The sequence below is a fragment of the Mastomys coucha genome, unplaced genomic scaffold, assembly GCF_008632895.1.
Source record: "Mastomys coucha isolate ucsf_1 unplaced genomic scaffold, UCSF_Mcou_1 pScaffold21, whole genome shotgun sequence".
Taxonomy (NCBI): Eukaryota; Metazoa; Chordata; class Mammalia; order Rodentia; family Muridae; genus Mastomys; species Mastomys coucha.
This window is the reverse complement of record NW_022196904.1, coordinates 136,475,460-136,500,513: the sequence shown is the minus strand read 5'-3', so window position 1 is coordinate 136,500,513 and position 25,054 is coordinate 136,475,460. Positions and strand designations below refer to the sequence as shown.

At 52.6% G+C, this 25,054-nt stretch overlaps 3 protein-coding genes and 1 long non-coding RNA gene across 4 annotated transcripts in view; 2 read left to right on the top strand and 2 right to left on the bottom strand.

Annotated features, from left to right (window-relative positions):
• Yif1a (Yip1 interacting factor homolog A, membrane trafficking protein) overlaps positions 1-1,788 on the bottom strand; it is a 4,491-nt gene extending 2,703 nt beyond the window's left edge. Inside the window, exons 1-4 of the mRNA XM_031389257.1 lie at positions 1,540-1,788; positions 677-888; positions 438-542; positions 231-309 (exon numbers count right to left, since the gene is read on the bottom strand). Coding sequence (XP_031245117.1) covers positions 231-309; positions 438-542; positions 677-888; positions 1,540-1,570 — 427 coding nt within the window. The 5' untranslated portion in view covers positions 1,571-1,788. The remainder of the gene's footprint in view (positions 1-230; positions 310-437; positions 543-676; positions 889-1,539) is intronic.
• A 3,220-nt stretch (positions 1,789-5,008) lies between these two features.
• Tmem151a (transmembrane protein 151A) lies at positions 5,009-9,836 on the top strand. Its single transcript, XM_031389256.1, has 2 exons — positions 5,009-5,223; positions 7,432-9,836. The coding sequence occupies exons 1-2, from the start codon at positions 5,149-5,151 to the stop codon at positions 8,761-8,763; spliced, it is 1,407 nt and encodes a 468-aa protein (XP_031245116.1). The 5' UTR covers positions 5,009-5,148; the 3' UTR covers positions 8,764-9,836.
• A 9,689-nt stretch (positions 9,837-19,525) lies between these two features.
• Positions 19,526-20,766, top strand: LOC116103367. Its single transcript, XR_004123465.1, has 2 exons — positions 19,526-19,955; positions 20,496-20,766. It is a non-coding gene; the product is annotated as an uncharacterized LOC116103367 (long non-coding RNA).
• Positions 20,767-20,976: 210 nt separating this feature from the next.
• On the bottom strand, positions 20,977-23,535 carry Cd248 (CD248 molecule). The gene has a single exon (XM_031389255.1). It carries the CDS (start codon positions 23,491-23,493, stop codon positions 21,196-21,198), a length of 2,298 nt encoding a protein of 765 aa, XP_031245115.1. The 5' UTR covers positions 23,494-23,535; the 3' UTR covers positions 20,977-21,195.
• Between the last annotated feature and the right edge of the window lie 1,519 nt (positions 23,536-25,054).

The following is a 25,054-nucleotide window of genomic DNA, read 5'->3' as shown; positions in this document are numbered from 1 at the left end:
TCTGGTGCGTTTGAAGACAGCTACAGTGTACTTACATATAATAAATAAATAAATCTTTAAAAAAAAAAATCAAGGTCACATTCAGGACATTTCCTCCTGGTCACCCTGTCAACCTAGTATTTAGCAATAGTCACACATTAAAAGCTCCAGGATCATTAGTTGAATCGTTTTCCTAACTATGTTTCCAGGCACAAGTCCCCTGTGTCCCCAGCCCCACATCAGAGACTCACTGGGGATATAGAGGTCAGGAGCATTGAGGTCTTTCCGTGGGGGCAGAGGCACATCATGACTGTACTGCATCTTCCAGTTCTGGCAGTGGCAGAGGTGGTCAGGGAAACAAGAGCAGACAGACAGAGAGAGGGGGTTGAGATCTGAGGATCAGTCAGGTTCTTCACAAGTGGGGAGAGGCTGGCCAGCTCCCCTGGTGGGATGCTCACCTGATGTGTGTATGGGAAGACCAACAGCCCTAGCTTCTTAGCAACATAAGCTGTGTCCACAGCAAAAAAATACTTGAGTTTGTTTACAGACACAAAACGGTGCAGCTGGAAGTAAAGAGAAGAGGCCATGGATAAGCCACACTGTGCTCCTTCCCAAAGGATGCCTGGGGAATAAGATGGGATCCTGTGACAGCCCAGCCCTAGCCAGAAGCCCCCGCCCTCCTGAGCACAGGCCACACCTCTTTGTGAACTATGTCCTTCCCTTGGGATGCTATAGAGGTGCCATAGGCCATAGCCATATTGGCCACTGGGTCTCCAAGCAGGTTGTTGACACTGAAGGCCACATCAGCTCCTGGGGCTGGGTATCCGCCTAGTTGGCTGGAATAACCACCACTTGTATCATCGAAGAGTGGAGGAGGATCTGGAGCTGCCCGGGTTCTATGCTTGGAACCTGCAGGGGTGGGAGTATCAAAGTAGATTACAGAATTACAGAGCAAGAACCCAAACCACTGGTCCTTGCCGAGGTTGAATAGCTGTACATAGGTCCTAAGGCACCGATTGTCGAGGAAAAGCCAGGGTGCATTTTAAGATCGATCTCCTACCCTTTTGGAGTGATCCTTTGCTACATGCAGAGGGTAAGGCGTCCCCAGACATGGCTACCCATTTGGGGTTTCTAGGAAGTCTCTCAAGGGAGATGATCCCTGAGTACTAGCGAGTGAATAGATGTTTGCTTGAGCACGATCACCGGAAAGACATTCCTTAACAGGGGTAGAAAAGGCAACATGGCTACTTGGAATCCCTAGACAGTGGTCAGGAATGCTGCCAGAGTTGTAAGAGGGAAAAGAAGTTCTGGAGGCAAATCCGGTACATGCAGGATTAAACTTAAGGATCCCAGTAGTGGTGTCGCCGCCTGATCTGAGAACAGGTTAGTAAGGGCGAAGTCCAGGACTCGCTGCAGTGTGGAAGGGCAAGAGCCCGAGAGACACTCTCCCCGCCCTGGGCAGCGGTCACCTCAGGCCCTCTCCCTCCGGACCAGTGGGTCTTGCACGTATTTGGTGCCCAGCTGCCAGGCCGCGCCCCGCCCTCCCCACTCCTCACGCACCGTGGACTCCATATCCCGAGTGGTAAGCCATGGCCGTGACAGTTCGCTTCTACCCAAGGACTGGCTTCGCTGAGTTGTGGGTACAAACACTACTGAAACAGCTGCTTCTCTTGCCTTGTCCTGACCGAAGTTACCGGACCTCCCGACACGTCCCGGGGCTGTCCGATCGCGGCCACCATGTCCCAGGCGTCACACTTCGCTGTCTACCATTGGCTCGTCGGAAATGCTGGTTCTCCCCCTTCACACTTTCAATTGGCTACTGGTGAGCTCTCTCCCAATCGGGTTTTGTCATATTCAACTTCCGACAGATAGGGGGTGGAGCTACTCAAGGTGTTCTCGGATTGAATAGTAGGCTTGCTAATTTACGGCGCTACTAGCCAATTGGTGGAAAGGAGTTGTCACTTAGTTCCGCGTCTGCGCCAAGAGGCGCTTGACGCTCCTTGCCACGACTACGTCAGTAGGAAGACTGAGGTCGGGACCAACCCAGCTAGTCAGGGCATATTGCTGGCTCCGCAGCAATGCAGCCCTAGAGGAATGCGGCGGTCTGTCAAGCTCTGACTGATCCCTGCCCCTACTCTGTACTCTTTCCACCAATTCACTCCGTCCCGTATTGGAGCCCCGACCTGCTAGAATCTATTGTTGTTGCCCACGCTGGGAGAGTGACAATGCGGCCCAGAGCCCTAGAACGCTGACTCCTCCTCCCACTCTTTTCCGAGCAGGTGCTGTCCGTCGTCCGGTGCTGAAAATGCCCTGTAGAGTCCGCCGCTGTCTTGCTCCTCCGCGAGGGCCTCTGCTGGGAGGATTTGGAATCGCGCTCCATACACACGCGCTCACACGCACACACGTGCTCGCACGCACACCCGCGCTCACGCACGGGGCAGGGGACAGAAACTGAGACCATCCAGAAGATACGAAGTTCTGGTGGCACACATGAGGCAGGAATCTGTGCTGGGCCTTGTTCCATTGCTTTCTCCGGGGGGTCCGGTAGATTTGGGAGGCAGTTTGGTGGTCTGTCTCCCTGAAGGTCTCCTGAGTCATCACCAGTCCTGTGATCTCGAAGTGAGGCCCTTAAGCCTCATTCCTAGTCTCCCAGGCTTTTTACTTCCCACCCGGGCTGTAACCACTCCCATCCCCGCTGGAGACAGTCTTCAAAGGTCCCTCTCTCACAGACTGTCAGGCACTATTCTCTTGATAGCGTGACACACCCTCTGATACTTGCAGCTGACTAACTACTCAGTGTTTAGTTACATAAGATGAAACTTTCCTGCTCCTCAAACTCAGCCGTCCAACACTGCTTTTGCTTCTCCACCTGGGATGTGAAAGATAAATGCCTTTCCCTTTCTATCCATTTGTCCAAATCCTTTAAGAGTCATGTTAGCTTCCTTGTGAGACGGCTCAGCAGACTGCCAAGCCTGAGGACCTAAATTCAATTCCCTAACGATGGAAGAAGAGAACCAACTCCGGAAAATCATCCTCTGATTTGGACACTTGAGCTATGGTTAAAGCAGACCTCTTTGCACCATCGCACCCAGAGAGAAATACACAAAACAAATAAATTTAAAATGTAATTATATTTAAGGGGGTGGGGGCCAGAGAGATGGCTCAGCAGTTAAGAGCACTGGCTGTTCTTCCAGAGGACCTGACTTCAATTCCCAGCAACCACATGGTGGCTCACAACCATCTACAATGGGATCTAATGCCCTCTTCTGGCATGCAGGTGTACATGCAGATAGAGCACTCATATACATAAAATAGATAAATTTTTTTTTTTTTTAAGATTTATTGTCAGGCATTGGTGGCGCACACCTTTAATCTCAGCACTTGGGAGGCAGAGGCAGGTGGATTTCTGAGTTCGAGGCCAACCTGGTCTACAGAGTGAGTTCCAGGACAGCCAGGGATATACAGAGAAACCCTGTCTCAAAAACAAAACAAAAAGATTTATTTATTTATACAAGCATATCGTCACTGTCTTCAGATACACCAGAAGAGGGCATCAGATCCCATTACAGATGGTTGTGAGCCACCATGTGGTTGCTGGGAATTGAACTCAGGACCTCTGAAAGAGCATGCTCTTAACCATTGAGCCATCTCTCCAGCAATAAATAAATCTTTAAAAAAAATAAAAAGGGGGATCACTTTAGCTCTTACAGAGGGACAAAGGGAATAGAGGTCTGACTATGGCCCAGAGTGATAGTTAGAGTCTGAGTTCTGAACCCCTCTTTAATCAGATTTTCCCTAAATATCTTCCATGAGGACAGGAACTATGTCATTCCTAACATCTATTGATGTCTTCCTAGTGCCCAAGGGACGATAGCCAGAAAACATCTGGGCCCAATAAGTAAACAAATGAAGGGCAGCTGGAGAGATGGCTCAACAGTTAAGAGCACTGGATTTGGATTGCTCTTCCAAAGGACTTGAGTAGATTTCCACCATCCACTCAGCAGCCCACAATCATCTATAATTCCAGTTCCAGGGGATCAAACATCCTCTTCTGCCCTGTATGGGCACTGCATACATATGGTGTACAGGCAAAACACACATACAATAAAATAATTTAAATAGTAAACACAAATAAGTAAAGACGGAGGATGGTGAAACATTCTTTTTTTGTTTTGTTTTGTTTTTGTTTTTCGAGACAGGGTTTCTCTGTGTAGCCCTGGCTGTCCTGGAACTCACTCTGTAGACCAGGCTGGCCTCGAACTCAGAAATCTGCCTGCCTCTGCCTCCCAAATGCGGGGATTAAAGGTGTGCACCACCACCGCCTGGCTTCACATTCTTTTAATCCCACCACCAGGGAGGCAGAGGTATGTGAATCTCTGAATTTGAAGCCTCTGAAATGTGAGAAACCAGTCCTCTGAGGACTATAGAGCAGGGGCTTTACGCACCTGAGAAAAGGGTGTCCCATGCCGGGCAAACCTGTCCCCACCCCCATCCCCACCCCGCCGCCTGGCCTAAACATGCTAGAGAATTTAATCCAACACTTTCTCATTCCCACTGCTCAGACAGAAAAGCTGAGTTTATGGATGGAACATGCTGATCAGAAGTGCAGCCTAGAGTTCCTGGTGCCCTGGTTCCAGCCCACCAGCATTAGAGTCCAGCAGATGAGACAGTCTTTCCCTTCTGGGTATTAACTGTCAACAAGCAAAGCTTCTGGGGTGAAGTCTGGGTGGGCTTAGTGCTGAGCCCATCCCCTAGAGAGGAACCTGGTGGATGTCCGCCCACCATGGCCCCTTTATCACTCAGTTGGGGAAACTTGGGTGCCGCAGAGCAAGGACTCGCCCAAGGTCGCAAGCGCGAGCGTGGCTAGAGAAACCAGGCGTCCGGCGCCCAGACTGGGCTTTCCACAGGCGAGGGGGTGGAGATGGGGTGTGCCCGCGGTGCCAGGCGCGGCCAGCGGCGCCACCGGTGCTGCGGGGGCGGGGTCAGCGGAGGGCGGGGCGCCGGGCACCGCGGCCGCCAACGCCGCCGCGCTCGGGCTGGGCTCGGCGCACTCTTCAGCGGCCGCCGAGCCGAGCGGACGCCCCTCGGGGCCGCGCCGCAGCCCCCCCCCCGCGCCCCTGCTTATCATGCCCCGGGCCCGGGCCTGGCAGCCGGAGCAGCCAGGACACCATGCCGGAGGGCGAAGGTGGAGACAGCGGGGAGGTGCCCGCGCTCGTTCCGGACGGCGAGCCGCTGCGGGAGGAGGTACTGGGGACGAGTAGTGGGAACGGTGCCAGGGCTGTAGAGAGGTGAAGGGGACAAGCAGAGGGGCAATCCCCGGAGAGGGAGTGAGGAGCAAAGTCCCGCAGCCCCTCCAGCAATGACGTCATTGGGGAGACAGCGTTCTGGTAGGGGTCGAGGCTTCGGGATCCACGTAGGTCAAGGCAGGAATGGATGGCAGGAATGTAGGGGAGACCCTGACCCTCGGCGCCCCCTCAACCATCTTCTCCTGTCCTCTGACGTCAGCCTCTGTGGTCCCCACGCGTCCCTGTTCCATAGCGCAGCCGGGGATGCTGTCCGTGACTGCTAGGGCCATGGGGTCAGGCCCCCAGTCCGGCCCAGTTGCTCACGAGGTGTCGGGCGGTGCCTGCAATGCAGTAGCCGTGGCAGGGACTGGAGGTGGGGGGAGGGAAAAAAACGGAAGAGAAAGGAGCGGAACCGCTGCTGATACCGTTCTCTCCCCCACCCCCAGGTGAGGACTGAGAGCTCACTCCAGTGGTTGAGGTCCCCAGAGCCCCTCCCCAGCTCTAGCTAGGAGGATGTGCCAAGTATAAGATGATAGGTGTGGAAAACAGGGCGGTGAGTGGTCTGCGGGTGTGAGCCGATATATATTCGTGTGTGCGTGTGTGTGTGTGTGTGTGTGTGTGTGTGTGTGTAAGAATTCGGGTGGTGTGTTCCTGTGTCTTCAGTAGGAACATATCTACCCTGTAGTCAGGTGACTCTGGGGTGGGGGGGTCCTTTGCCTTGGGTCTTCACCCAAGAGTGTGGGTGGGTGTGATTTCATGCTGTGCCTCTCTAGTGTGTGGCTAAGTATGGATTGTGGGTGTCTGGTTGCTATAGGGTGGGGTAGGTGTGCACTGTGGTCAGGTGAGGGTCTTACATGTTTGGTGCCAGTGTGTAATATGTATGTGCATGTGTGTCCTGTGTTGAGTGTGTAGGTATACCTTGCTATAGCCATGATGCTTGCTTTCTGAAAATAAGTGAGGTCCTGCTGTTTCTTAAAGGGGCCATGGTGTTCCTTTGTGGTAGGTGGGTCTATGATGAACATGTGTTGGGGGTGTGGAGGAGTGGGTGTGTGCCCTGGCTGGCACAGGTCTAGATGGCAAAATGCACCTGTAAATTTCATGCACCATGGGACCCGGCTGCCCTGGATGGGTCTGGGGCCAGTCTCCTTTCCTGTGGAACCTCTCAAGGCATGGTGGGCCTGAGTAGGTGACATTACCCAGAATCCCACTCTATACTCTCACCTTTTCTCTCCCAGTTCCCTTTCCCCTTCCCTTCTCTTCTGTTGAGCTGAGGTAGCCAGGCTGGTAGTCCTACCATGGAGGATACGCCAAGCCCTTTGGGTCAAAAATTACTTTATGCTCCCCAGCGACTTGTGTCTCACCCCTTCCCTCAGCAGATTGGGGGTGGAGGGTGGCCCTCTATCTGCTCCTAGGCCTGAGACTTACACCTCCCCCATTCCCCATCTTCCCCCCACCCCGACTTTATAGCCTCTCCCAGGTCTCCTGTCATCCCTTGTGGAACAAGGGACCAGTGGGAGTCACAGGGTAGCAGCAAAAGTGTTTATTCCCAGGGCCAGACCCTGTGCTAACAAATTCCCACATGTGATCTCTTTGAATCCTCAACAACCAGGTGTGCACATGAGGAAACACTGTTAGAGGAGGTGAGCGTCTGCACAAACCACACTGAGTGGAAGAGCTAGCACTTTAAGGTGTAGAGCTGGGCTCCATAGCCTCCCCCCCCCATGCGCGCGCATGCGCACATACACACACAAACACACACACACACAACACACCACTCCTTGCCACATCAGTCTCCTAGATCACTATAACCAAAATCCAGACCCAGAGAGAGTAAAAATGTAGCCAAATGCACACCAAAAATTAGAGGCAGAACAGGAACTGCCAGAAATCAGATTTCTCAGCAGTCATTGGAGCGGGGATGGGGGTCGGGGTAGGGGGTCATTTCTTCTCTGTTGGGATCTTATTCCAATAGGGGCTGCTAACAGCGGGGCACAGGAGGAGGCAAGCTCATGGCAGATAAACAAGGTTTGCCTCTGTGACAGTTGCTACAAAATAGCTCAATCAATAGAAGCCTCGGTTTTTTTTTCTTCTGTAAAGTGGGTCCACCTCCTTCACTCCAGTGGTCCCCCACTGACACGTACCTCTCCTTTCTCTGCCCACCCCGCAGCAGCGGCCCCTGAAGCAGTCCCTGGGAGGCTCTCTGTGTCGAGAGTCTCACTGGAAGTGCCTGCTCCTCACACTGCTCATCCATGCCTGTGGGGCTGTGGTGGCCTGGTGTCGCTTAGCCACTGTGCCCCGCCTGGTCCTGGGGCCTGAGGCAGCCTTGGCTCGTGGAGCTGGCGGTCCACCACCCACGTACCCAGCCAGTCCCTGCTCGGATGGCTACCTGTACATCCCATTGGCCTTCGTCTCCCTCCTCTACCTCCTCTACCTGGCAGAGTGCTGGCACTGTCACGTGCGGTCATGCCAGGCGCCTCGCACTGATGCCAACACCGTGCTTGCCCTGATCCACCGGCTGCAACAGGCTCCGCCCTGTGTCTGGTGGAAGGCCACCAGCTACCACTACGTGCGCCGCACACGCCAGATCACCCGCTACCGCAATGGGGACGCCTATACCACCACACAGGTCTACCATGAGAGGGCGGACAGTCGCACAGCTCGGGGTGAGTTTGACTACAGTGCACATGGTGTCCGTGACGTCTCTAAGGAGCTCGTGGGCCTGGCAGACCACGCAGCCACGCGACTGCGTTTCACCAAGTGCTTCAGCTTTGGGAGTGCGGAGGCCGAGGCCTCGTACCTCACGCAGAGGGCACGCTTCTTCAGTGCCAACGAGGGCCTGGACGACTACTTAGAGGCCCGTGAGGGCATGCACCTGAAGGACGTGGACTTCCGTGAGTCTCTCATGGTCTTTGCAGACCCCCGCAGCCCACCCTGGTACGCCCGAGCCTGGGTCTTCTGGCTAGTGTCTGCAGCCACACTGTCCTGGCCACTACGAGTGGTAGCAGCCTATGGGACAGCCCATGTCCACTACCAAGTGGAGAAGCTTTTCGGTGCCAGCTCACCGCCCCCAGGGGCGGTGCCCAGCGGGCCACCACTCTCTCGCGTGGCCACCGTGGACTTCACAGAGCTTGAGTGGCACATCTGCTCCAACCGGCAGCTGGTGCCCAGCTACTCAGAGGCTGTGGTTATGGGTGCCGGCTCTGGGGCCTACCTGCGAGGCTGCCAACGCTGCCGCCGCTCGGTCAGCAGCAACTCTCTGCCTCCTGCCCGTCCCAGTGGACCTCGACTACCGTTCAGCCGCAGCCGCCTCTCGCTAGGTGCTGGGGGCCGAACCACCCCAGGGGTCTTCCGAAGCTTGAGTGGAGGTCCCTTGGGACGCAGAGGGGAGGACACGGAGCCTCTGGAAAGCCCTCCAAGCTATGAGGACGCCCTTTACTTCCCGGTGCTCATTGTCCACGGGGACAGCGGCTGCCGGGGAGATGGGCAGGGTGCGCTCTGAGATACCTGCCCCCTACAGTCCCAGAACACCCCTTTCTCCTTACCACCTCACCACGGGCTAGGATGTCTGAATAACATGTCAAAAACAGGAAAAAAAAAAAAAACCAAAAAAACAAAAAAAAACCAGACCAACCATGCACAAGGGGTGGGAGTGGAGTGGGTTCCGTAGACTGAAATGCGGTGACACGTGGTCCTCTGAGGAAGAAGTAAACACCATCTAAGTTGAGTCTGTGATTTGTCCCCAGCATGGCTCCCCCAACCATCGCCATGTTCCCCTGTGATAGCATATGATGCTGGGCAGGGAGAGAAGCTTCCAGAAAGACTGGGATGGGGAGGAGACCTGGGCACAGCTGTCTGCCTCTCTGCCATGGCTGAGCTACATGGGGAACCCTCCAGCAACATAGAAGCACAAACTGGTGGCTTGGGACCATGCCTAGCTGGGATGGCTGTCCTGAAGCTAAACAGCTGGCTGTGGCTATCCCATAGCTTGGTCCCCTGCCCACCAGAGTTCCCATCCTCCTCTGCTCCGTCCCTTTCATCTGCCCTCTGGCCTCTGCTCAGGGCAAGCGCCCTGACTATCCCTAGACCCTAAGGTGTGGTTAGTCCCTCCACAGCGCCCAGTTCTCAGAGCACAGATTTGCTCTCTTGCCCCCGCCTCTGTCTCCCTGGTTCCTGCTGCACCCTCACTACATCCAGCTTTCCTTATGACCCAGGTTTTCCAACTCTGAGCCCCAGCATCCTAAAATTCATATCTGCCTCTATCACCCACGCAATACCTTGTCTCCACCACTCCTCCAGGCTTCTCTGCTCTTCCCCTTCTAGGTGATCTGCAGGATGTAGGACTATAGGGCATCCGAGGGGCTCTGCCCTGGCCACAGCCTGTTGAACGATACCCTGGCCTTGCCTTGAAGGCACCTGCTTCTCCCATTCATGGAGCCTGTCCAGGGGACACCATTCCTCCCTAGGGAGAACAGAATAGTCCCTTCCCTTCCAACTGGGGATTCCACCCCCTCTCAGGGGCTGGCGGGGGAGGGAAGAGGCAGGGGAAATTAAATAAAGTTATGAAACGGGAAAGGTTTCACACGTGTGTTCCTGGGTGACAGATCCAAGGCCACCTCTGCAAGACCATTGACTACACTGTATCAGGTGTAATGGTGGGTTCAGGGAGGAGACCCAGAGGTAGCTTCTAGCATTCAGACACACAGAGTGGGAACTTTTCTGCCTCGCCCAGGGCCTCTGAGAGCTAGCTGTGAGATGTCCTGAGTAGCTGACTACACTCAACTCCAGTATTAGAACTTGATTACTAGTATGCATTGTCCCAAGTGACTCCTCTTCCAACATCATGGCAATTGCACCCTGCTAGGCATGCAGTAGACTAAGAGGTGATATCTAGTTCTCACTGTGGGGAAAAAGCTATGGCCTGTAACCCAAATACAGTTTCATTTGTGGCCACTGAGCAGTCTGGGGCAAATTGAGGGACAGAAAGCTGAAAAATGGCAAGCCAAAATGGAATATAAAGAAAGAGAATAAAAGGACAGAGGAAGGCATGGGGGGGTTGTAGAAAAGTGTCTGAGTGAAGTGTCAATGTTGTATGCAGTTTGCTCATGATATCTGCTATACAAGAGTGCTCAGCTGGGGGGAAAAGGAATGTAATCAATTCCCCAGCTTTGAGTAGTATGGGGGAAACGGCCATGCTTTCCCTCAGAGCTGTAGCCTCATGGCCATGCTTTCCCTCAGAGCTGTAGCCTCACAGCCATGCTTTCCCTCAGAGCTATAGCCTCACGGCCATGCCTTCCCTCAGACCCATGGCTCCAGGCCAAACACTAGGATCTGTGTTTGAACTGGAGCCATGGTGAACAGTTGAAAAGGGAGAAAGTGAAGCTTTACATGAAGACACACTTAGCCAAAGTCCGGTTACCTCCATGAAGTCTAGCTCAGTGGGTAGGAGTGCTTGTCTAGCGTGCAAGAGGCCCAGGGTTCAAGCTCCAATAACACTGGATAGCAAGTGTGGCGTTGTGAGTCTATCATCCCAGTGTTCAGAAGGTAGAGGAAGGAGGTTGGCATTTCAAGGTCAGCCTTAGCTAGGTATGGAGTTCAAGATTAGCCTGGGACACCTGAGACTCCATATAATAAATAAACAACTGAAGTAGAAAACCTCACAGTACCCAAAATACCAAGAAACCTTCCTGGGGCCTCTGCTCTCCCTCCTTCTCTGACACCACTGCTACCGAGTGCTCACTGACCCTTCTCCCTCCTTCAGTAGTACAAGTCCAACTGTCCCCTAGATGGCAATGTCCAGTCAAAGGACAACATGTCTACCTCCCTAAGACATAATCAGGATGAGTGAGAAGGGGTTTCTTTTTTTTTAAGTATTATTTATTTTATGTATATGAGTACACTGTAGCTATCTTCAGACACACTGGAAGAGGGCACCAGATCTTGTTACAGATGGTTGTGAGCCACCATGTGGTTGCTGGGAATTGAACTCAGGACTTCTGGAAGAGCAGTCAGTGCTCTTAACCTCTGAGCCATCTCTCTAGCCCAAGAAGGGGTTTCTAATGATGTCTTTTAAGATAGAAACAATGTTGGAGGAAGCCATTGTTTTTTGTTTTCTTTTGCTTCATCCTGTATTCACATTGGAATGTACATGTGATAGCTAGAACTCTAGCAGTTATCTTGGATCTGGAGGTGACTTTGAAAATTGCAGCCATGAGCAGAGAATAGTAATATCAAGATACAAGTTCATGAGTTCCTACTAGCTCAGTGGGGTTCCCAAATCACTCCTGGTTGCCTACTTCTAGACTTCAATGAAAAAGGAGTAAAATGTAGTTTATTTAAGTCACATTTTCCCCTTCATTTCCATTACCAGCAACCTTTATTAATCATTGGGCAGTAGTGGTGCAGTACTCAGGAGGCAGAAACAGGTAGATTTCTGTGAGTTTGAGACCAACCTGGTCTATAGAACAAGTTCCAGGATGGCCAGGGTTATTCAGAGAATCCCTGTCTTGAAGAAACAAAACCAAACTAAAACCAGAACAAGAAGAAACTATGATCCTTGCCATCTCTTCTTGCAGCTGTGGGTCAAGTATTCCAGTCAAAGCACAATGAACACCCTGTATTCTCTGCCTACCAGATAGAGGGCTTCCTCTGGAGGTCTCAGGAGTCAAGCTGTGTTGTTCTGAGGGTCCGTCATAGATAGGTCCACCATAGGCGTCAAGAGACTAACTAGAGATGTTGGCTAGAGCAGCCACTCATGGACTCCTGTGGCCTGGGTCTCCTTATACCCATCAGCTGGCTGCTCAGACAAGAACAGTAAGGGAACCATGTTGTCACATCGAGGTAAAACTGAAGGTTGTTATACAGACATCAGGCTTAAGCCAGGGATTAAAGGCCTGTACCACCACTTCCCAGGGTGAGTATACTTCTACTGTTATAAATCACTCAGGCTGTGATATTCGGTTATAACAACAGAAAAGTTAGTTCTATTTCCCCAGAATGGTAGGAGTGTCAGGGCTCTCTGTGGACGCCCTGGCAGTTATTCTGGGATTCACTCAGCAGCACCATATGATAAATGGACACAAACCCTCATTGTCAGCTGGGACCTCTGACTGGAGTTGCAGATGCCAGTGTTCATGTCTTGGGCAATCCAGGGATAACAGCCAAACACTTGAGCCTCAACACTGACAAAAAAGTTGTCTCAGTCAACACACACAACTCAAGAACTTTCCATTAGGCCTCATAACCTCAGGGCTGCCACATTGTAAATCAAAACTCAGCTTGAGATAGGGAAAACCACTGAACATGGTCCCTCCTCAGAATGGCTTTCCATATCCCCACCCGAGTAAATGACATCACACAGGGGGATGAGGCAAAACTCAGATGTCAGGTCTGGAGAGGTGGCTCAGTGCTTAAGAGCACTTCACAAGTTTGAGGGTCTGCATTCATGGTCAACCACTTATTACTCCAGCTCCTGGGGACATGACCCCCTTTCCTGGCCTCCAGTCATACTGCATTCCTTGGTACCCACCTACACAGAGTCATGCACATAATATACACATAAAGGTGGTGGCATATGCCCTTCATCCCAGCACTTGGGAGGTAGAGGGAGGGTGGATCTTTGTGAGTTCAAGGCCAGCCAGGTCTGCAGAGCTAATTTCAGGACAGCCAGGACTACATAGAGAGGGCCTGTCTCGAAAAACAAAACAAACAAAACTTTTTAAATGTTTTGCCCGGGGCTGGAGAGATGGCTCAGTGGTTAAGAGCACTGAATGCTCCTCCAGAGGTTTTGAATTTAATTCCCAGCAACCACATGGTGGCTCACAACCATCTCTAATGGGATCTGTTGCCCTCTTCTGGTGTGTCTGAAGAAAGCCACAGTGTAGTCACATACATACATACATACAATAAATAAATCTTAAAAAAACAAAACAAAAACAAAAAACAAAAACAACAACAAAAAAACCCTTTTGCCTAGTGAAGGTGGCATACCTCTTTAGTCCCAGCATTTAGGAGGCTGAGGCAGGGGGATCTGTGTAATTTAAAAACAAAAAACAAAAAAATACAACACAACAATAACAACAAAATCTTTAAAAAATAAAAACAAAAACCTCAGATGTCTTACCAGCCTCTCCATCCCCTCCCCCCCCTTTTTTTTGTTTTTGTTTTTTGAGACAGGGTTTCTCTGTGTAGCCTTGGCTGTCCTGGAGCTCACTCTGTAGACCAGGCTGGCCTCAAACTTGGAAATCTGCCTGCCTCTGCCTCCTAAGTGCTGGGATTAAAGGCGTGCGCCAACACCGCCCGGCCATCCCCTTCTCTTTCAGTCTGTCTCTGGGTCCTTTCAAATCTGCATGCCCACTCCTCTCAGTTCTTCTCCTTCAGGGCCCAGTTTCCCCACTACCTATATCCAGGCTAGATCTTCTCCTGTCTGCTGTGCTGGCTAATTTTATGCCAACTTAAGCTAGAGTCATTTTAGAAGAGGAAATCACAACTGAGAAAATGCCCCCACTAGATGTCTGGAGTGCATTTTCTTGCTTGATGATTGCTGTGGGAGGGCCCAGCCCATTCTGCATGGTACCACCCCTGGCTGATGGTCCTGGGTATTATAACAAAGCATGAGAAAACCATGAGAAGTGAACCAGTAAGCAGTGGTTCTCCATGGCCTCTGCTTCACTTCCCACCTCCAGGTGCCTGCCCTGCTTGAGTTCCTGCCTGACTTCCCTCATTGATAGAATAGTGTGACCTGGGAGTTGTAAGCTCAGACAAACCCTTTCCTCTCCAACCTGTTTTGTGTTTTATCACAGCAACAAAATCCTAGCTAAGACAACCCACCAGTGCCCAGAGTAGTCTTGCTTTAGGGTATAACTTTAATTTTTTTCAAACCTTTTTTTTATTTTGATTTTTCAAGACAGGGTTTTTCTGTATAGCCCTGGCTGGAACTCACTCTGTAGACTAGGCTGGTCTCAAACTCAGAAATCTGCCTGTCTCTGCCTCCCAAGAGCTGGGATTAAAGGCGTGCACAACCACTGCCTGGCCAAATCTTATTTTTAATGATGGTTCTAAATGCTTTAACCTCCCCTTTAGCCCACCACCCACCAGAAGTAGTGGGAAAGAGAGTGTATATAGGGGGAAGTGGACCTGTTTAGAGAGGTTCTTTGGAGAAGCTCCAGTCTATGTTGTCTGGAAATCAGCAGTTCGGTTCACAGGCTAGAAGGCAGTGGCAGCTAGATCCACTTGAAAAGACTTCACAGATACACCAGCAGTCCAGTTCAGTAGAGTCAGGTCAGCAACAGTGGTGACATGACCTAGCAGAGACAGCCAGGCCTCAGCCTCAGTCTAGGTCAGCAAGAACACCAGAAGTTCTCAGCTGTGCCTTTCTCAGCCAGGTTAAGATCATCGAAGATGAGAGACCCACGAATATTGCCCAGCTAGCTCTATAAGCAAGCCTGGCTCAGCCTCCACCATGGCTGTCAAGTCCTATTTATACCATCCAAACATCACGTGTCCTCCACAGGTCTTGCCTCAGCATGTGTGTCTGTCTCAGCTGACATCACTCTGCCAATCAGCCCGAGTCCGCAGAATCAGCAAGAAATTGCAGCACACAACCAGAAGTTTTTTGGTGCATTTCTCTCTATGGAGTCCCAACAAATGCAGCTCAACTACGCAAAGTAAGGAGGACCAATACATGCATGTCGTTAGTAAAGAATCCTTCATCACATGTCCTTTCACGTGTTTGCTGTAACAGAACATCCTTTCACCTATGTGTGCTTCAGCTAAATATTCCTTCACGGGTCTGCCTTAGGCTCTTACCTGTGTCCACTTCAGCTAAACACTCCTTCACATATTTGCCTCATCAAAACACCTTCCAACCAACTTTCCAAAGAACCCGTAAGTTCCCACTTCATTACGGATTCTTCCTGCTGTCTCTGGTCACTGTTGTGTCCTGACCTTATTGGAGTCTGATGCATGGCAGGGTTTCAAGAAACACTGAAGAGATGAGTGGTCAGATGACAGAGTCATAGATGGAGAATACAGTAACTACTAGAGAAGGTCCTTCCCAAATTTTCAGACAAGCAGGCAAACTCAGAACAAGTAGAAAACTTGCCAGAGGTCCCCCAGCCGTTAAATAGCAAAGCTGGAACCTACCCAACCTGTAAGATACAGAGTGTAACAGCTCTAATGCTAGCTGACCTTCCCACCAACACCTCTGATGTCTCTGAAACCTCTGCCAAGCATGAGCTGCAGGGTCCCCATACTGTGACCATACACTGTCCAGATCCCAGGTTCCGGGGAAATGCTTTATTTCCTGGCACCTCCAACCCAAGCCACAGGTAGTTAACTCTTACTGAGAGAAGTCAGTCCAGTACTGTCAGCCTGAGAATCTTCCATCTGCCACCAAATCCCTAAAGTTTCTGGAGCTGGGAAGACAGTTGGTAAAGTGCTTACCTCGAAAGCATTAAGATCCGAGTTCAGCTGGGCAATGGTGGCGCACGCCTTTAATCCCAGCACTTGGGAGGCAGGGGCAGGCAGATTTCTAGCCAAGGTCTATAGAGTGAGTTCCAGGACAGCCAGGGCTATAACAGAGAAACCCTGTCTCAAAAAACAAACAAACAAACAACAACAACAACAACAAAAGACCCGAGTTCAATCGTCAGTACCCAAGTCAAAAGCCAAGTGGTTCTTGCACATGAAGCCAATGTTGGGGAAGAAGAGACTGCAGGATGCCTGAGGCTCCCAGTGAGAGACCCTATCACCAAAGGTAAGGAAAGACACCCAAGGTTGACCTCTGTCCTTTGCAGATGCACCCGCACACACACGCACCTCGATGTGTTCGTTGTCTATCCTGCCGTTGTGACAAAATACACTGCCAAAGGCAACTTAAGGAAGGGAGGGGTTTTTTAATAATTTATTTGTATTTTATGTGCATCTGTGTTCTACCTGAATGTATGTTTGTGTGAAGGTGTTAGGTCCTGTAGAACTAGAGTTATAGATAGTTGTGAACTGCCATGTGGGTGCTGGGAGTCAAGCCTGGTCCTCTGGAAGAGCAGCCCATACTCTTACCCATGGAGCCATCTCTCCAGCCCACAAGGGATCTATTTTGGCTCACAGTTTACAGTACAGTCTATCATGGCAAGGACGTCACAGGAGGGAGGGAGAAAGAGAGAGAGAGAGAGAGAGAGAGAGAGAGAGAGAGAGAGAGAGAGAGAGAGAGAGATTACTACTGCTTTCCCGCGGGTCCCTTTGGGGAAAGGGACCCCAGCCCATGGGATGGAGCCACTCATATTCAGGGTAGGTCTTCCTGCCTCAATAATCTAGTCTAGAAAACGCCTCTCAGATCCACACAAAGGATTGCTTCCAGGATGAGTCTATGACCCCATCCAGTTCATGGTCAAGATAAGCCATCACACCTAGGCATATACAAACATGCACACCCACCCCTCTTCAAATTTTTTGTTTTTTAAAAAAGCCATTCTCGGGAAGGTAGGTGTTTTTTTAAGTAGAGACATGCTTTCTGATCCAGCCAGACTCAGCTGTGAGGAGCAGAGCCAACAAGATGGCTCCATAGAGGCGTTGGCCACCAGGACTGATAACCTGAATTCACTCCCATGAGTTGTCCTCTAGACTCCACATTTTAAAAAAGATTTATTTATTTATTTATTTATTTATTTATTTATTTAATGTATAGGAATGCTCTATCTGCACATACACCTGCATGCCAGAAGAGGGCATCAGATCACATTGTAGATGGTTGTGAGTCACCACGTGGGTGCTGGGAATTAAACTCAAGCCTCCTGGAACAGCAGCCAATACTCTTAACCACTGAGCCATCTCTCCAGTCCCCCACATTTTTTCAAATAATAATAAGCAGACCCTCACATATACAATAAATAAATAAATAAATAAATAAATAAATAAATTGTTTAAAGATCACAGGATTTTGGATCTGCCTTCTATTTCTACTCTGGTCCCTAGCTCAAGCAATGCCTTCAGCTCCCATATCTGTTAGATGGTAGTGAGAATGGCATCTAAATCATGGTCCTTACAGCTCTCAGATAGGACAGGTGTGTCTCGGACTAGGACTGGGCAAAGAATTCCCTGTTATTTTCAATTTGCATCAAATATTACCACCACCTGTCGTATCAAGAGCACCGAAAGTTGGCTTGCAGTCTTGGGGCGGAAGCTGTCCCGGGGGCCTGTGGGAATAGCGAGTGCGTGAAGTTCACCACTAACTGAAGTCGGTTGGGAAAGGGTGACCCGTAGAGCCTCTTCTAGGTGACGGTTCCCCCGCTGCTCCTCTCTGTTGGCCCCAGAGATACCTGAAACAGTTTTATGGAACCCTGTGGACTTCTGCCCTCTAAAACACACTCTCACGAAGGAGTGGGTGGAAAAATATTTTTAGTTCGTGTTTAGGCTGAAAGAAGTCTGTCCTGAGAGTCTGGCTGACGTCAACACCTTCCTAAAAACTACCACCTTCAGCTTCCGAGCAGAGCTTCAGATCCAAAACCACACCCTAGTGAGAGTGAATACCATACTTTAGAGCACTTGGTGGGGCGATTGGAGCCCAGCTTCCGGGTGAGAGAGTGGATTTTCACCTCCGCTAACAGGATTATGGGGACGAACAATTTAAGTTCTACCAGCCAAAATAAAGATTTTCCAGGGCCACTTGATAGGGTGACTTGAAGACTGACATGAAGCACCCTTGGTACAGAATCCCAAACATAAGGAAGAATATTTGTCCTGTGGGGCATGGGAATCGGCAGATATTTAGTAACACGAACAAATCAAGTATTGAACCATTAGTATGCATTTTAGGAGAACCTTCCGGTGGCTGCAAGTCTGTGGTCCCAACGCCAGATGGCACTAAATGGCCATTCATGAATATGAAGGAAAAGGGGCTCCAAGGGTTGGGATGGGACTCTCTGTTTAGAGGTAAGAGGGTGGAAGGGTGTGCGCGTGCACGTGGTGGGTGCGGGTCGAGTGTATTTTACCTTCAGGGAAGCAGAGTACAGATGTGGAAGGAGCTATCCACAATAAGGAGGCGGAGCACGAGTGGAAAGGTAGGGTTTCTGGTTTCTTTCCCTGAGTGGAAGGTACTTCTGAGGAGTCTGGAGAGCGGGCTTTTGGTGGGTTTGGTTTGTTTGTGTGTCTGTTTTGTTTCGAGACAGGGTTTCTCTGTATAGCCTTGGCTGTCCAGGCACTCACTCTGTAAACTAGGCTGGCCTCAAACTCAGAGATCCACCTGCCTCTGGCTCCTAAGTGCTGGGATGAAAGGCATGCGCCACCACTGTCCGACAACAGAGGACTTTTCAAACATTGCATTTTAAAAATTTATTATTATATTTTTTCTTTTGGTTTTCCTAGACAGGGTTTCTCTGTGTAGCCCTAGCTGTCCTGGAACTCACTCTGTAGACCAGGCTGGCCTCGAACTCAGAAACCCACCTGCCTCTGCCTCCCAAGTGCTGGGATTAAAGGTGTATGCCACCACTACCCTGATAAATTTTTATTTTGTGTATGTTGCATTGGTGATAATACGCCTATGAAGGTCACACGACAACTTGAGGGAATCTATTCTTCTCTCCACCAGGGATGGATCTCAGGCCGTCAAGCTTAGCAGTAGGCGTCTTTAACCTATCTTGCGGCCTTAAAAGGGCTTCCTTGGGTGGATCCGATTTAAAGGTATTATTAAGAAGCGTGGCTCGTGAGCACCTTCCTAGGGCTAAACAGAGGAGGGTTTAAGTAATGAACTTTACCTGGGGGTAGTTCTTCTGCGGGCCTGAGCTCAGTGAGGGGGCGGAGTCTGAAGAATAGCTCGAGAGCAATTCCGTTCCCTGGAGGGCGGAGTTTGCTTGGGTCTTTTAGGAACAGCATTTACATCTCGGGACATCCTGCCGAGTCGCAGACTCGGAAGGGACGGGAAGGCTCAAAGTCTGGGCGGAGTTCATACCTCGGTGAAGACAAGATTTATAAACTCCTCTTGTCTCCGTTTCTGCCTAGTTGTGGAGACGCAGCTTGTTGGTTGTGGGCGGGGTCCTGGGGGAGGTGATGAGGCAGAGGGGCTAGCAATAGCTCCGAAGGCATCTTTAAGTGGACGAGGGGTGATGCTTTGGCTTTGGCGGGCGGGACCTCCGGAGAGTTTTCTCCCCGCCTCCCCCCGCCTCCAAGGGGCGTGGGTCATGATTGGAAGGGCGGGGCTGATCATCGAGGCAACCTCGGCCGCGCGGAGGTGAGGCTCTGCTTGAGAATCAATGGGCGGAGCCTGAGACTCGGCTTTCTGTTGAGGCGGAGCCTGAGTCTGGGCGCAGGCGGGGGCTCTGCCCTGGGAGGCCGTCTGTTTAGGCCCGCACGCAGCTCCGCATCTGGTGCTCATTACTAGATGACAAAGAGCCGGCTCTGGGCCCCCTTCCCCACACCCATCCTCCCGCGGACTGCAGCGCATTTAACTCTTTCTCTCCCTCAGGGTGCTGTCTACCCTCTGCCAGAGGTCATGGGAAGGAGCTTCAGGCCTCCGTCCCAGCAGACGGTGTCATTCCATAAGTGGTGCCTCAGGCCCAAGCTTTCTGGAAAACCAGGGGACCTCCCTCCATTCCATCCATCAATCCCCCGCCCCCTCGACTGCGTCTCCGAGGTTAAGCTGGGAAGGATCTGGCAGGGGCGTCTGGTTTAAGTTAGGGGAACGTGAGAGTGGCTACCCGGGCGGTGCGTTCCCTCTGCCCCCCCCCCGTGAACCCCCCCGCTCCTAGTTGGTCCCCAGCCCCCCCCCCGCACTCCCTCTCCTGGTCTCCTGGGATACAATCCTTGGGTGAGAATGTGGCTTCAAGTAGAGAAAGGGAGCAGGGCCACCCCTCCTCACCTGCCTGGAGTCGGGGTGCGGCTTTGCCCAGTCCTAATTAGAGGCCCCGAAAGGGCTAAGCTGAAAAATTATAGAGGTGGTGGAACGGGCGTCTCCCTCTTCCAGGTCCCTTCCCCCAAGACAGTCAGCGGAGGATGAGGGGGAGGTTATCTCACACTCGTGATCTCTGACCAGGACACCAGCCCTGAATACTCTGAAGCTGCTAGGGTCTGCCGGGATCTTTCCTCGCTGTGCCACTTTCACCCCAACAGGGTGAAGAGTTAAAATGTGTTCCCTAGTGGGAAGGCCTTGTTTCTAAGTGGACCCAGGGAGCTAGAACTGGGCTTTCCCCAACCTAGCGTCCTGGGTACCTAGTCTTATCTCCTCCCCTATTACCTTCTATGAAGGAGGCGTACCTACAACCCTAGGGTGGCTGCATCCTTGGGTGACCCCGATTCCTCGCCCAGACTTCTGGACAACCTATGATGATGAGAAAGAGTGTTCAGGAAAAAGTTCAGAAAAACAGACTACTGGAGGAGACTCCTCTCTCACCTAATCTCCAGCCCCGACCTACCTGAGATTCCCAAACTCCAGCTGGACTCCAGTTCATCAGAGACCCTTACCTCAAGACCTTTCCCCCAGATTTTCGTTGCATTTTAATAAAATGGGGAACAAGTATGGCCTTTCTCCCTTACCAAAACTCCAGACCACTCATGTGACAGTGGGTAAGGAAGGCCCTGCCCTCTTCTTGTCTCATCTCACTGAAAACTGTGAAGCATACCTTTTCTTAAAGGGGTCTTATCTTACCTAGGTAAATGGAAGGGAGCTCCAGTTCTCCCTGAGCCCCCCCCCAGGCCCTCCCCTCAGGCATCAGTGGGGATCACGAACTTTGGATGAGGTTGGCACCCCATTTATTGGAGAAGATCCCAGCACCCACCCCTTGAGGTCCTGGAGTCCTTTGGTGTGTCTTTTGCCATGAATGCTGGGTCCAAGGAACAGAACCTCCTCTGTCCAGCTGGGCAGCCCCCATAAGTCCTTGGTGTGGTCTCAGCCATGTGTCCAAAGCAAGTCCTTTTCTCCTACCCCGCAAGGGGTGTTTGCACCCCGTCACACACTGGTTCTACAGGTCTGTACTCCTGTAAGGCTGCCTCTGGGGGGTAGGGGTTCCGTGGAGCTCTTGTTCCCAGCATGTGTGACCCAGCGATAACAGTCAGTGATCCGCTTGTTGGGCGCATGGGAGCCACAGCGAGTGCAGTACACAATACCCAGTGCAAGCAGCACCACCAAGAAGACACACGTTGGTACCAGGAGTGCCACCAGCAGCCAGCGGTCATCCCTCTGGCTTTGACCTGCAAGACCCGACTCTGCCAGGGCTGTTGGAGCTGCTGTGGGGGCCACTGAGGGCAGCTGTGGCACCGATTCGGGACTGGGAACTCCTTCTCTTGGGACTAGAGGGGCTCTGGAATAGGAATGTGTAGGGCTGATAGATGAGGTCTGGTTAATGGGGCTCTGAGGGGGCTGGGGAGTCGAAGGGAAGGCTGGGGGCTGGTTGGCAGCAGGCACAGGGGTTTCACGGACAGAAGACCTGGAGTTGGTAGGAAGAGGGGGCTGAAGAGCTGAGACAGAAAGCTGGGGGGCCTGGGTTCTGATCCCTGGAACATCTGGGAGCAAAGGGTGTTGACGGGCTTTGGAAGTGGTATCCTCAGGGTCAAGGTGAGATGGGATTGGAGGCAAATAAGTGATAGTGTGGGTGTCTGGAGACATAGGGGCCTGGTGGGGAGGGAAGACTTGGGGGTAGTTGGTTGAGATAATGGGGGGCTGGTAAGGAGGAGACTGTGCTGGGTGAGTGGCTGAAGTTATCCCAGGCTTGTGGCCAAAAGGCAGGTCTGGATAACTGGCCTTGATTTTGGGGATCCGGTGCTCAGGGGGCACAGCTGGAGGTGTGGCAGGGGCCATGGCAGGTGGATGGACAGGCCTCAGGGCTGAGTGTGTGGCTGCAATAACAGAGGTCTTGTGGGCAGAAGGTAGTGTGGGTCTCGTGGCAGAGATCACCATGGGCCGTGTGGCAGACACCACTGAGGAGTGGTAAGGGCCCCTGGGGGCACTAAGTGGGGGTGGCCAGGTAGGCTCCAGGTGCAATCTCTGAGGCTCTCCATCCTGTGGGAAGTTGGGCCTATAGGGCAGGCCAAAGTCAGGCGGATGTGTGGGTGCCATCCATAGGATCCCCTGTTCCTCTGTCCAGGTGCCATCAAAGTCCTCCCAGGGCTCCTCTTCATCCTCCCCTTCTTCTACATCATCCAGCAACTCATCTCTAAGATCCTGGGCAGCCTGGGCACCCATGGCCCCTGTAGGGCTACAACTGATACCATCTGGCTCAAGCTCATGACCCTCGCTGCAGTAACACTCAAAGCCACCAACATAGTTGACACACATCTGCTGGCACACACCAGCAATCTGGCACTCATCCGTGTCCACGCAGCGGTGTGGCTCATCCTCAGCTGGCCGGAAGCCTAGGCGACAGTGGCAACTGTAGCCTTGTGGCCCACCAGGCTCACACTGCTGCTCACAGGGGGCCTGGGCACAGGGGTCTTCACAACTGTGCCCATCTGCTGCTAGACGGAAGCCTTCACTGCAGCGGCAGGACACACCACCATTCACCTCTTCCACACACTCATGTTCGCAACCCCCATTGTCAGGACCACAGCCAGTCCCCGGGCACAGTGGGCCAGTCTGGGACCAGCCCACGCCACCTGAAGGTTGTTTCACGCACAGCAGAGAAGCTCCCCTGCCAGCTTGGCACTGCACAGCTGCCACGGAGCCAAAGGGCAGCCATTCGAACTCGCTGGAAACCAGGTTGAAGGGTGTGGTGTAGACAGCTGGACCCGCCTGACCCACCTCAAGCGGCAAGGCAGGGCAGGCACCCTCAAAACCAAACTGGCAGAGGTAGCCATCGACAGCCAGTGTACACGAGCCTTCGAGCCAGCGATGCTCTCCGCTGGCCTCAAGGGCGGCACAGCGCTGGGCCGGGCAGGGTCCTTCCGTGGCCGGCTGGGCCCAGTTGGTGAAGGCGGTGTCCTGGTCTCCCGTAGTCCATATGAAGCCCCGCAGTGGGCGCTGCGGCTGGCATTGCCTAGCCTGCCGCTGCAACCCAATCCATAGCAGCCCGCTCGCGGGCCCGACGCCCACCAGGCTGTCCACACGCCGGGCCTCCTCCGGGGTCCGCGGCGTGGCCAGGTTGCCCCCCAATTCCCGGCACGCCCGCCAAGCTTCCAGGAATGTGCGGCGCCGGGGGAAGAGCGCGTAGCAGCTGCTGGGGCCGCACGAGGCTCGAGGCTCCGGCGTCCAGGGGGCCTGGCCCAGTGCGGGCACCGCGGCCGCCCAGGCCAGCAGCAGGCGCAGCAGCATCGCGACGCCCCCCGACTGGCCCGGCTCGGGCCTGCTGCTGCTCTTGACAGGGGGAGGGATCAAGGCCTCCGGCGGGAGGGCCGGGGGCGGGCCCGGCGGACTCACGCCTTGTAAGGAGTGGGCTGGGGCCGCTGCCAGCTCCCCTGCTAGCTCCCTGGGGGCTGCTGGAGCAGGAAGCAGTGGGGTGGGGGGTTCTGGGGTGAGAGGCGAAGGGCAGAGGAGGGGAGGAGGTACAGTTAACTAACGGGCTACCTCTGGCATTACAGAGCTGAGAGTTAGGGGAAGGGGGACCTGCCTGCCTGAGAGGCATCCCCAATGAACCCTCTGAAACTTCAGCAACGTCTGCAGCTAAGGCAGCTGGGGTGAAGTTGTCTTCCAGAGAGACTCCTGAAGACCGGAATCTGGATTCACCAGGATCAGTATGCGGCTGCACTCTGAGCTCCACGACAGGATCGGGCCAGCCCTTTCTCATCACACATATGTGTGCGACTCCTTCCAAGTCCTGGCAAGAACATCTTCTCTGACACCCTATCTAAGGCCGCCAAACCCCAGCCTCACACACGCACTTCTGACATGCTATGTATGCCCTTAGGTGGACAAGCAAGGATGATGTGGCATGCTAAATGGTCTAAACTATGAGGCCCCGCCCATTCCTGCCTAGGCCCTGCATGAGAACCAACTTGATAACCTCCATGTGAACCACCTCAACCAGACATGTATTTGATGAGCCCCTTCGCTCAGACTACCTCACCCCCAAGTTTTTTGGCTCCAGCAGGACCAGCATTAGAGGGAGGAGGAAGTCAAGGGCTGCCCTCCCCTTACCCTGCAGGGCTCAGTCAGGGGCCCTGGGAACCTGGGCTTAGAGGGGGAGGAGGCTGCCCCCAAACAGGAAATGCCTCTCTGGACTTCTGCTGCAGGAGGGCAGGGTGCATGACTCTGGGCTCCATGGAGGCTGACGGGTAAGCAGGGGTGTTCTGAGGGGACCTGTGCAAGACCATGTATGGGCATCGGGACACAACAGGATAGGTAAGTGTGACACAGACATCACATTGTCCTTACCACCACTACCACCTGCCCCGCCTGCTGCATAGCCTGATCAGGGTCCTCTTCTAGCCCTTCCTGGAAGCCTCTGGAGGTTTGCACACTGGCCTGGTACCCAGAGTGGCCCTGGGGATCTGTGTGAAGGATTAACCCCGGCATTCTTTCTTTACCTTTTTGTTGTTGTTGTTTTGGTTTTTCTAGACAGGGTTTCTCTGTGTAGCCCTGGCTGTCCTGGAACTCACTCTGTAGACCAGGCTGGCCTCAAACTTAGAGATCCACCTGCCTCTGCCTCCCAAGTGCTGGGATTAAAGGTGTGCGCCACCACCTCCTGGCGTGTTTGTGAGTATTTTATATGCATGTATGCATGTGTACTATGTGTGTGCCTGGTACCTTCAGAAGTCAGAAGAGGGTATCAGATTCCCTGGAACTGGAGTTACAAGTATTTGTAAACTACCATATAGGTACTGGGAACCAAACTTGGGTCCTCTGCAAGAGCAAGAAGTGCTCTTAGCTGCTGTGG

Coding starts and splice junctions, on each gene's coding strand:
- Tmem151a (XM_031389256.1), top strand. CDS start 5,149: ATGCCGGAGGGCGAAGGTGGAGACAGCGGGGAGGTGCCCGCGCTCGTT. Junction 5,224..7,431: donor GCGAGCCGCTGCGGGAGGAG/GTACTGGGGACG, acceptor CCCACCCCGCAG/CAGCGGCCCCTGAAGCAGTC.
- Cd248 (XM_031389255.1), bottom strand. CDS start 23,493: ATGCTGCTGCGCCTGCTGCTGGCCTGGGCGGCCGCGGTGCCCGCACTG.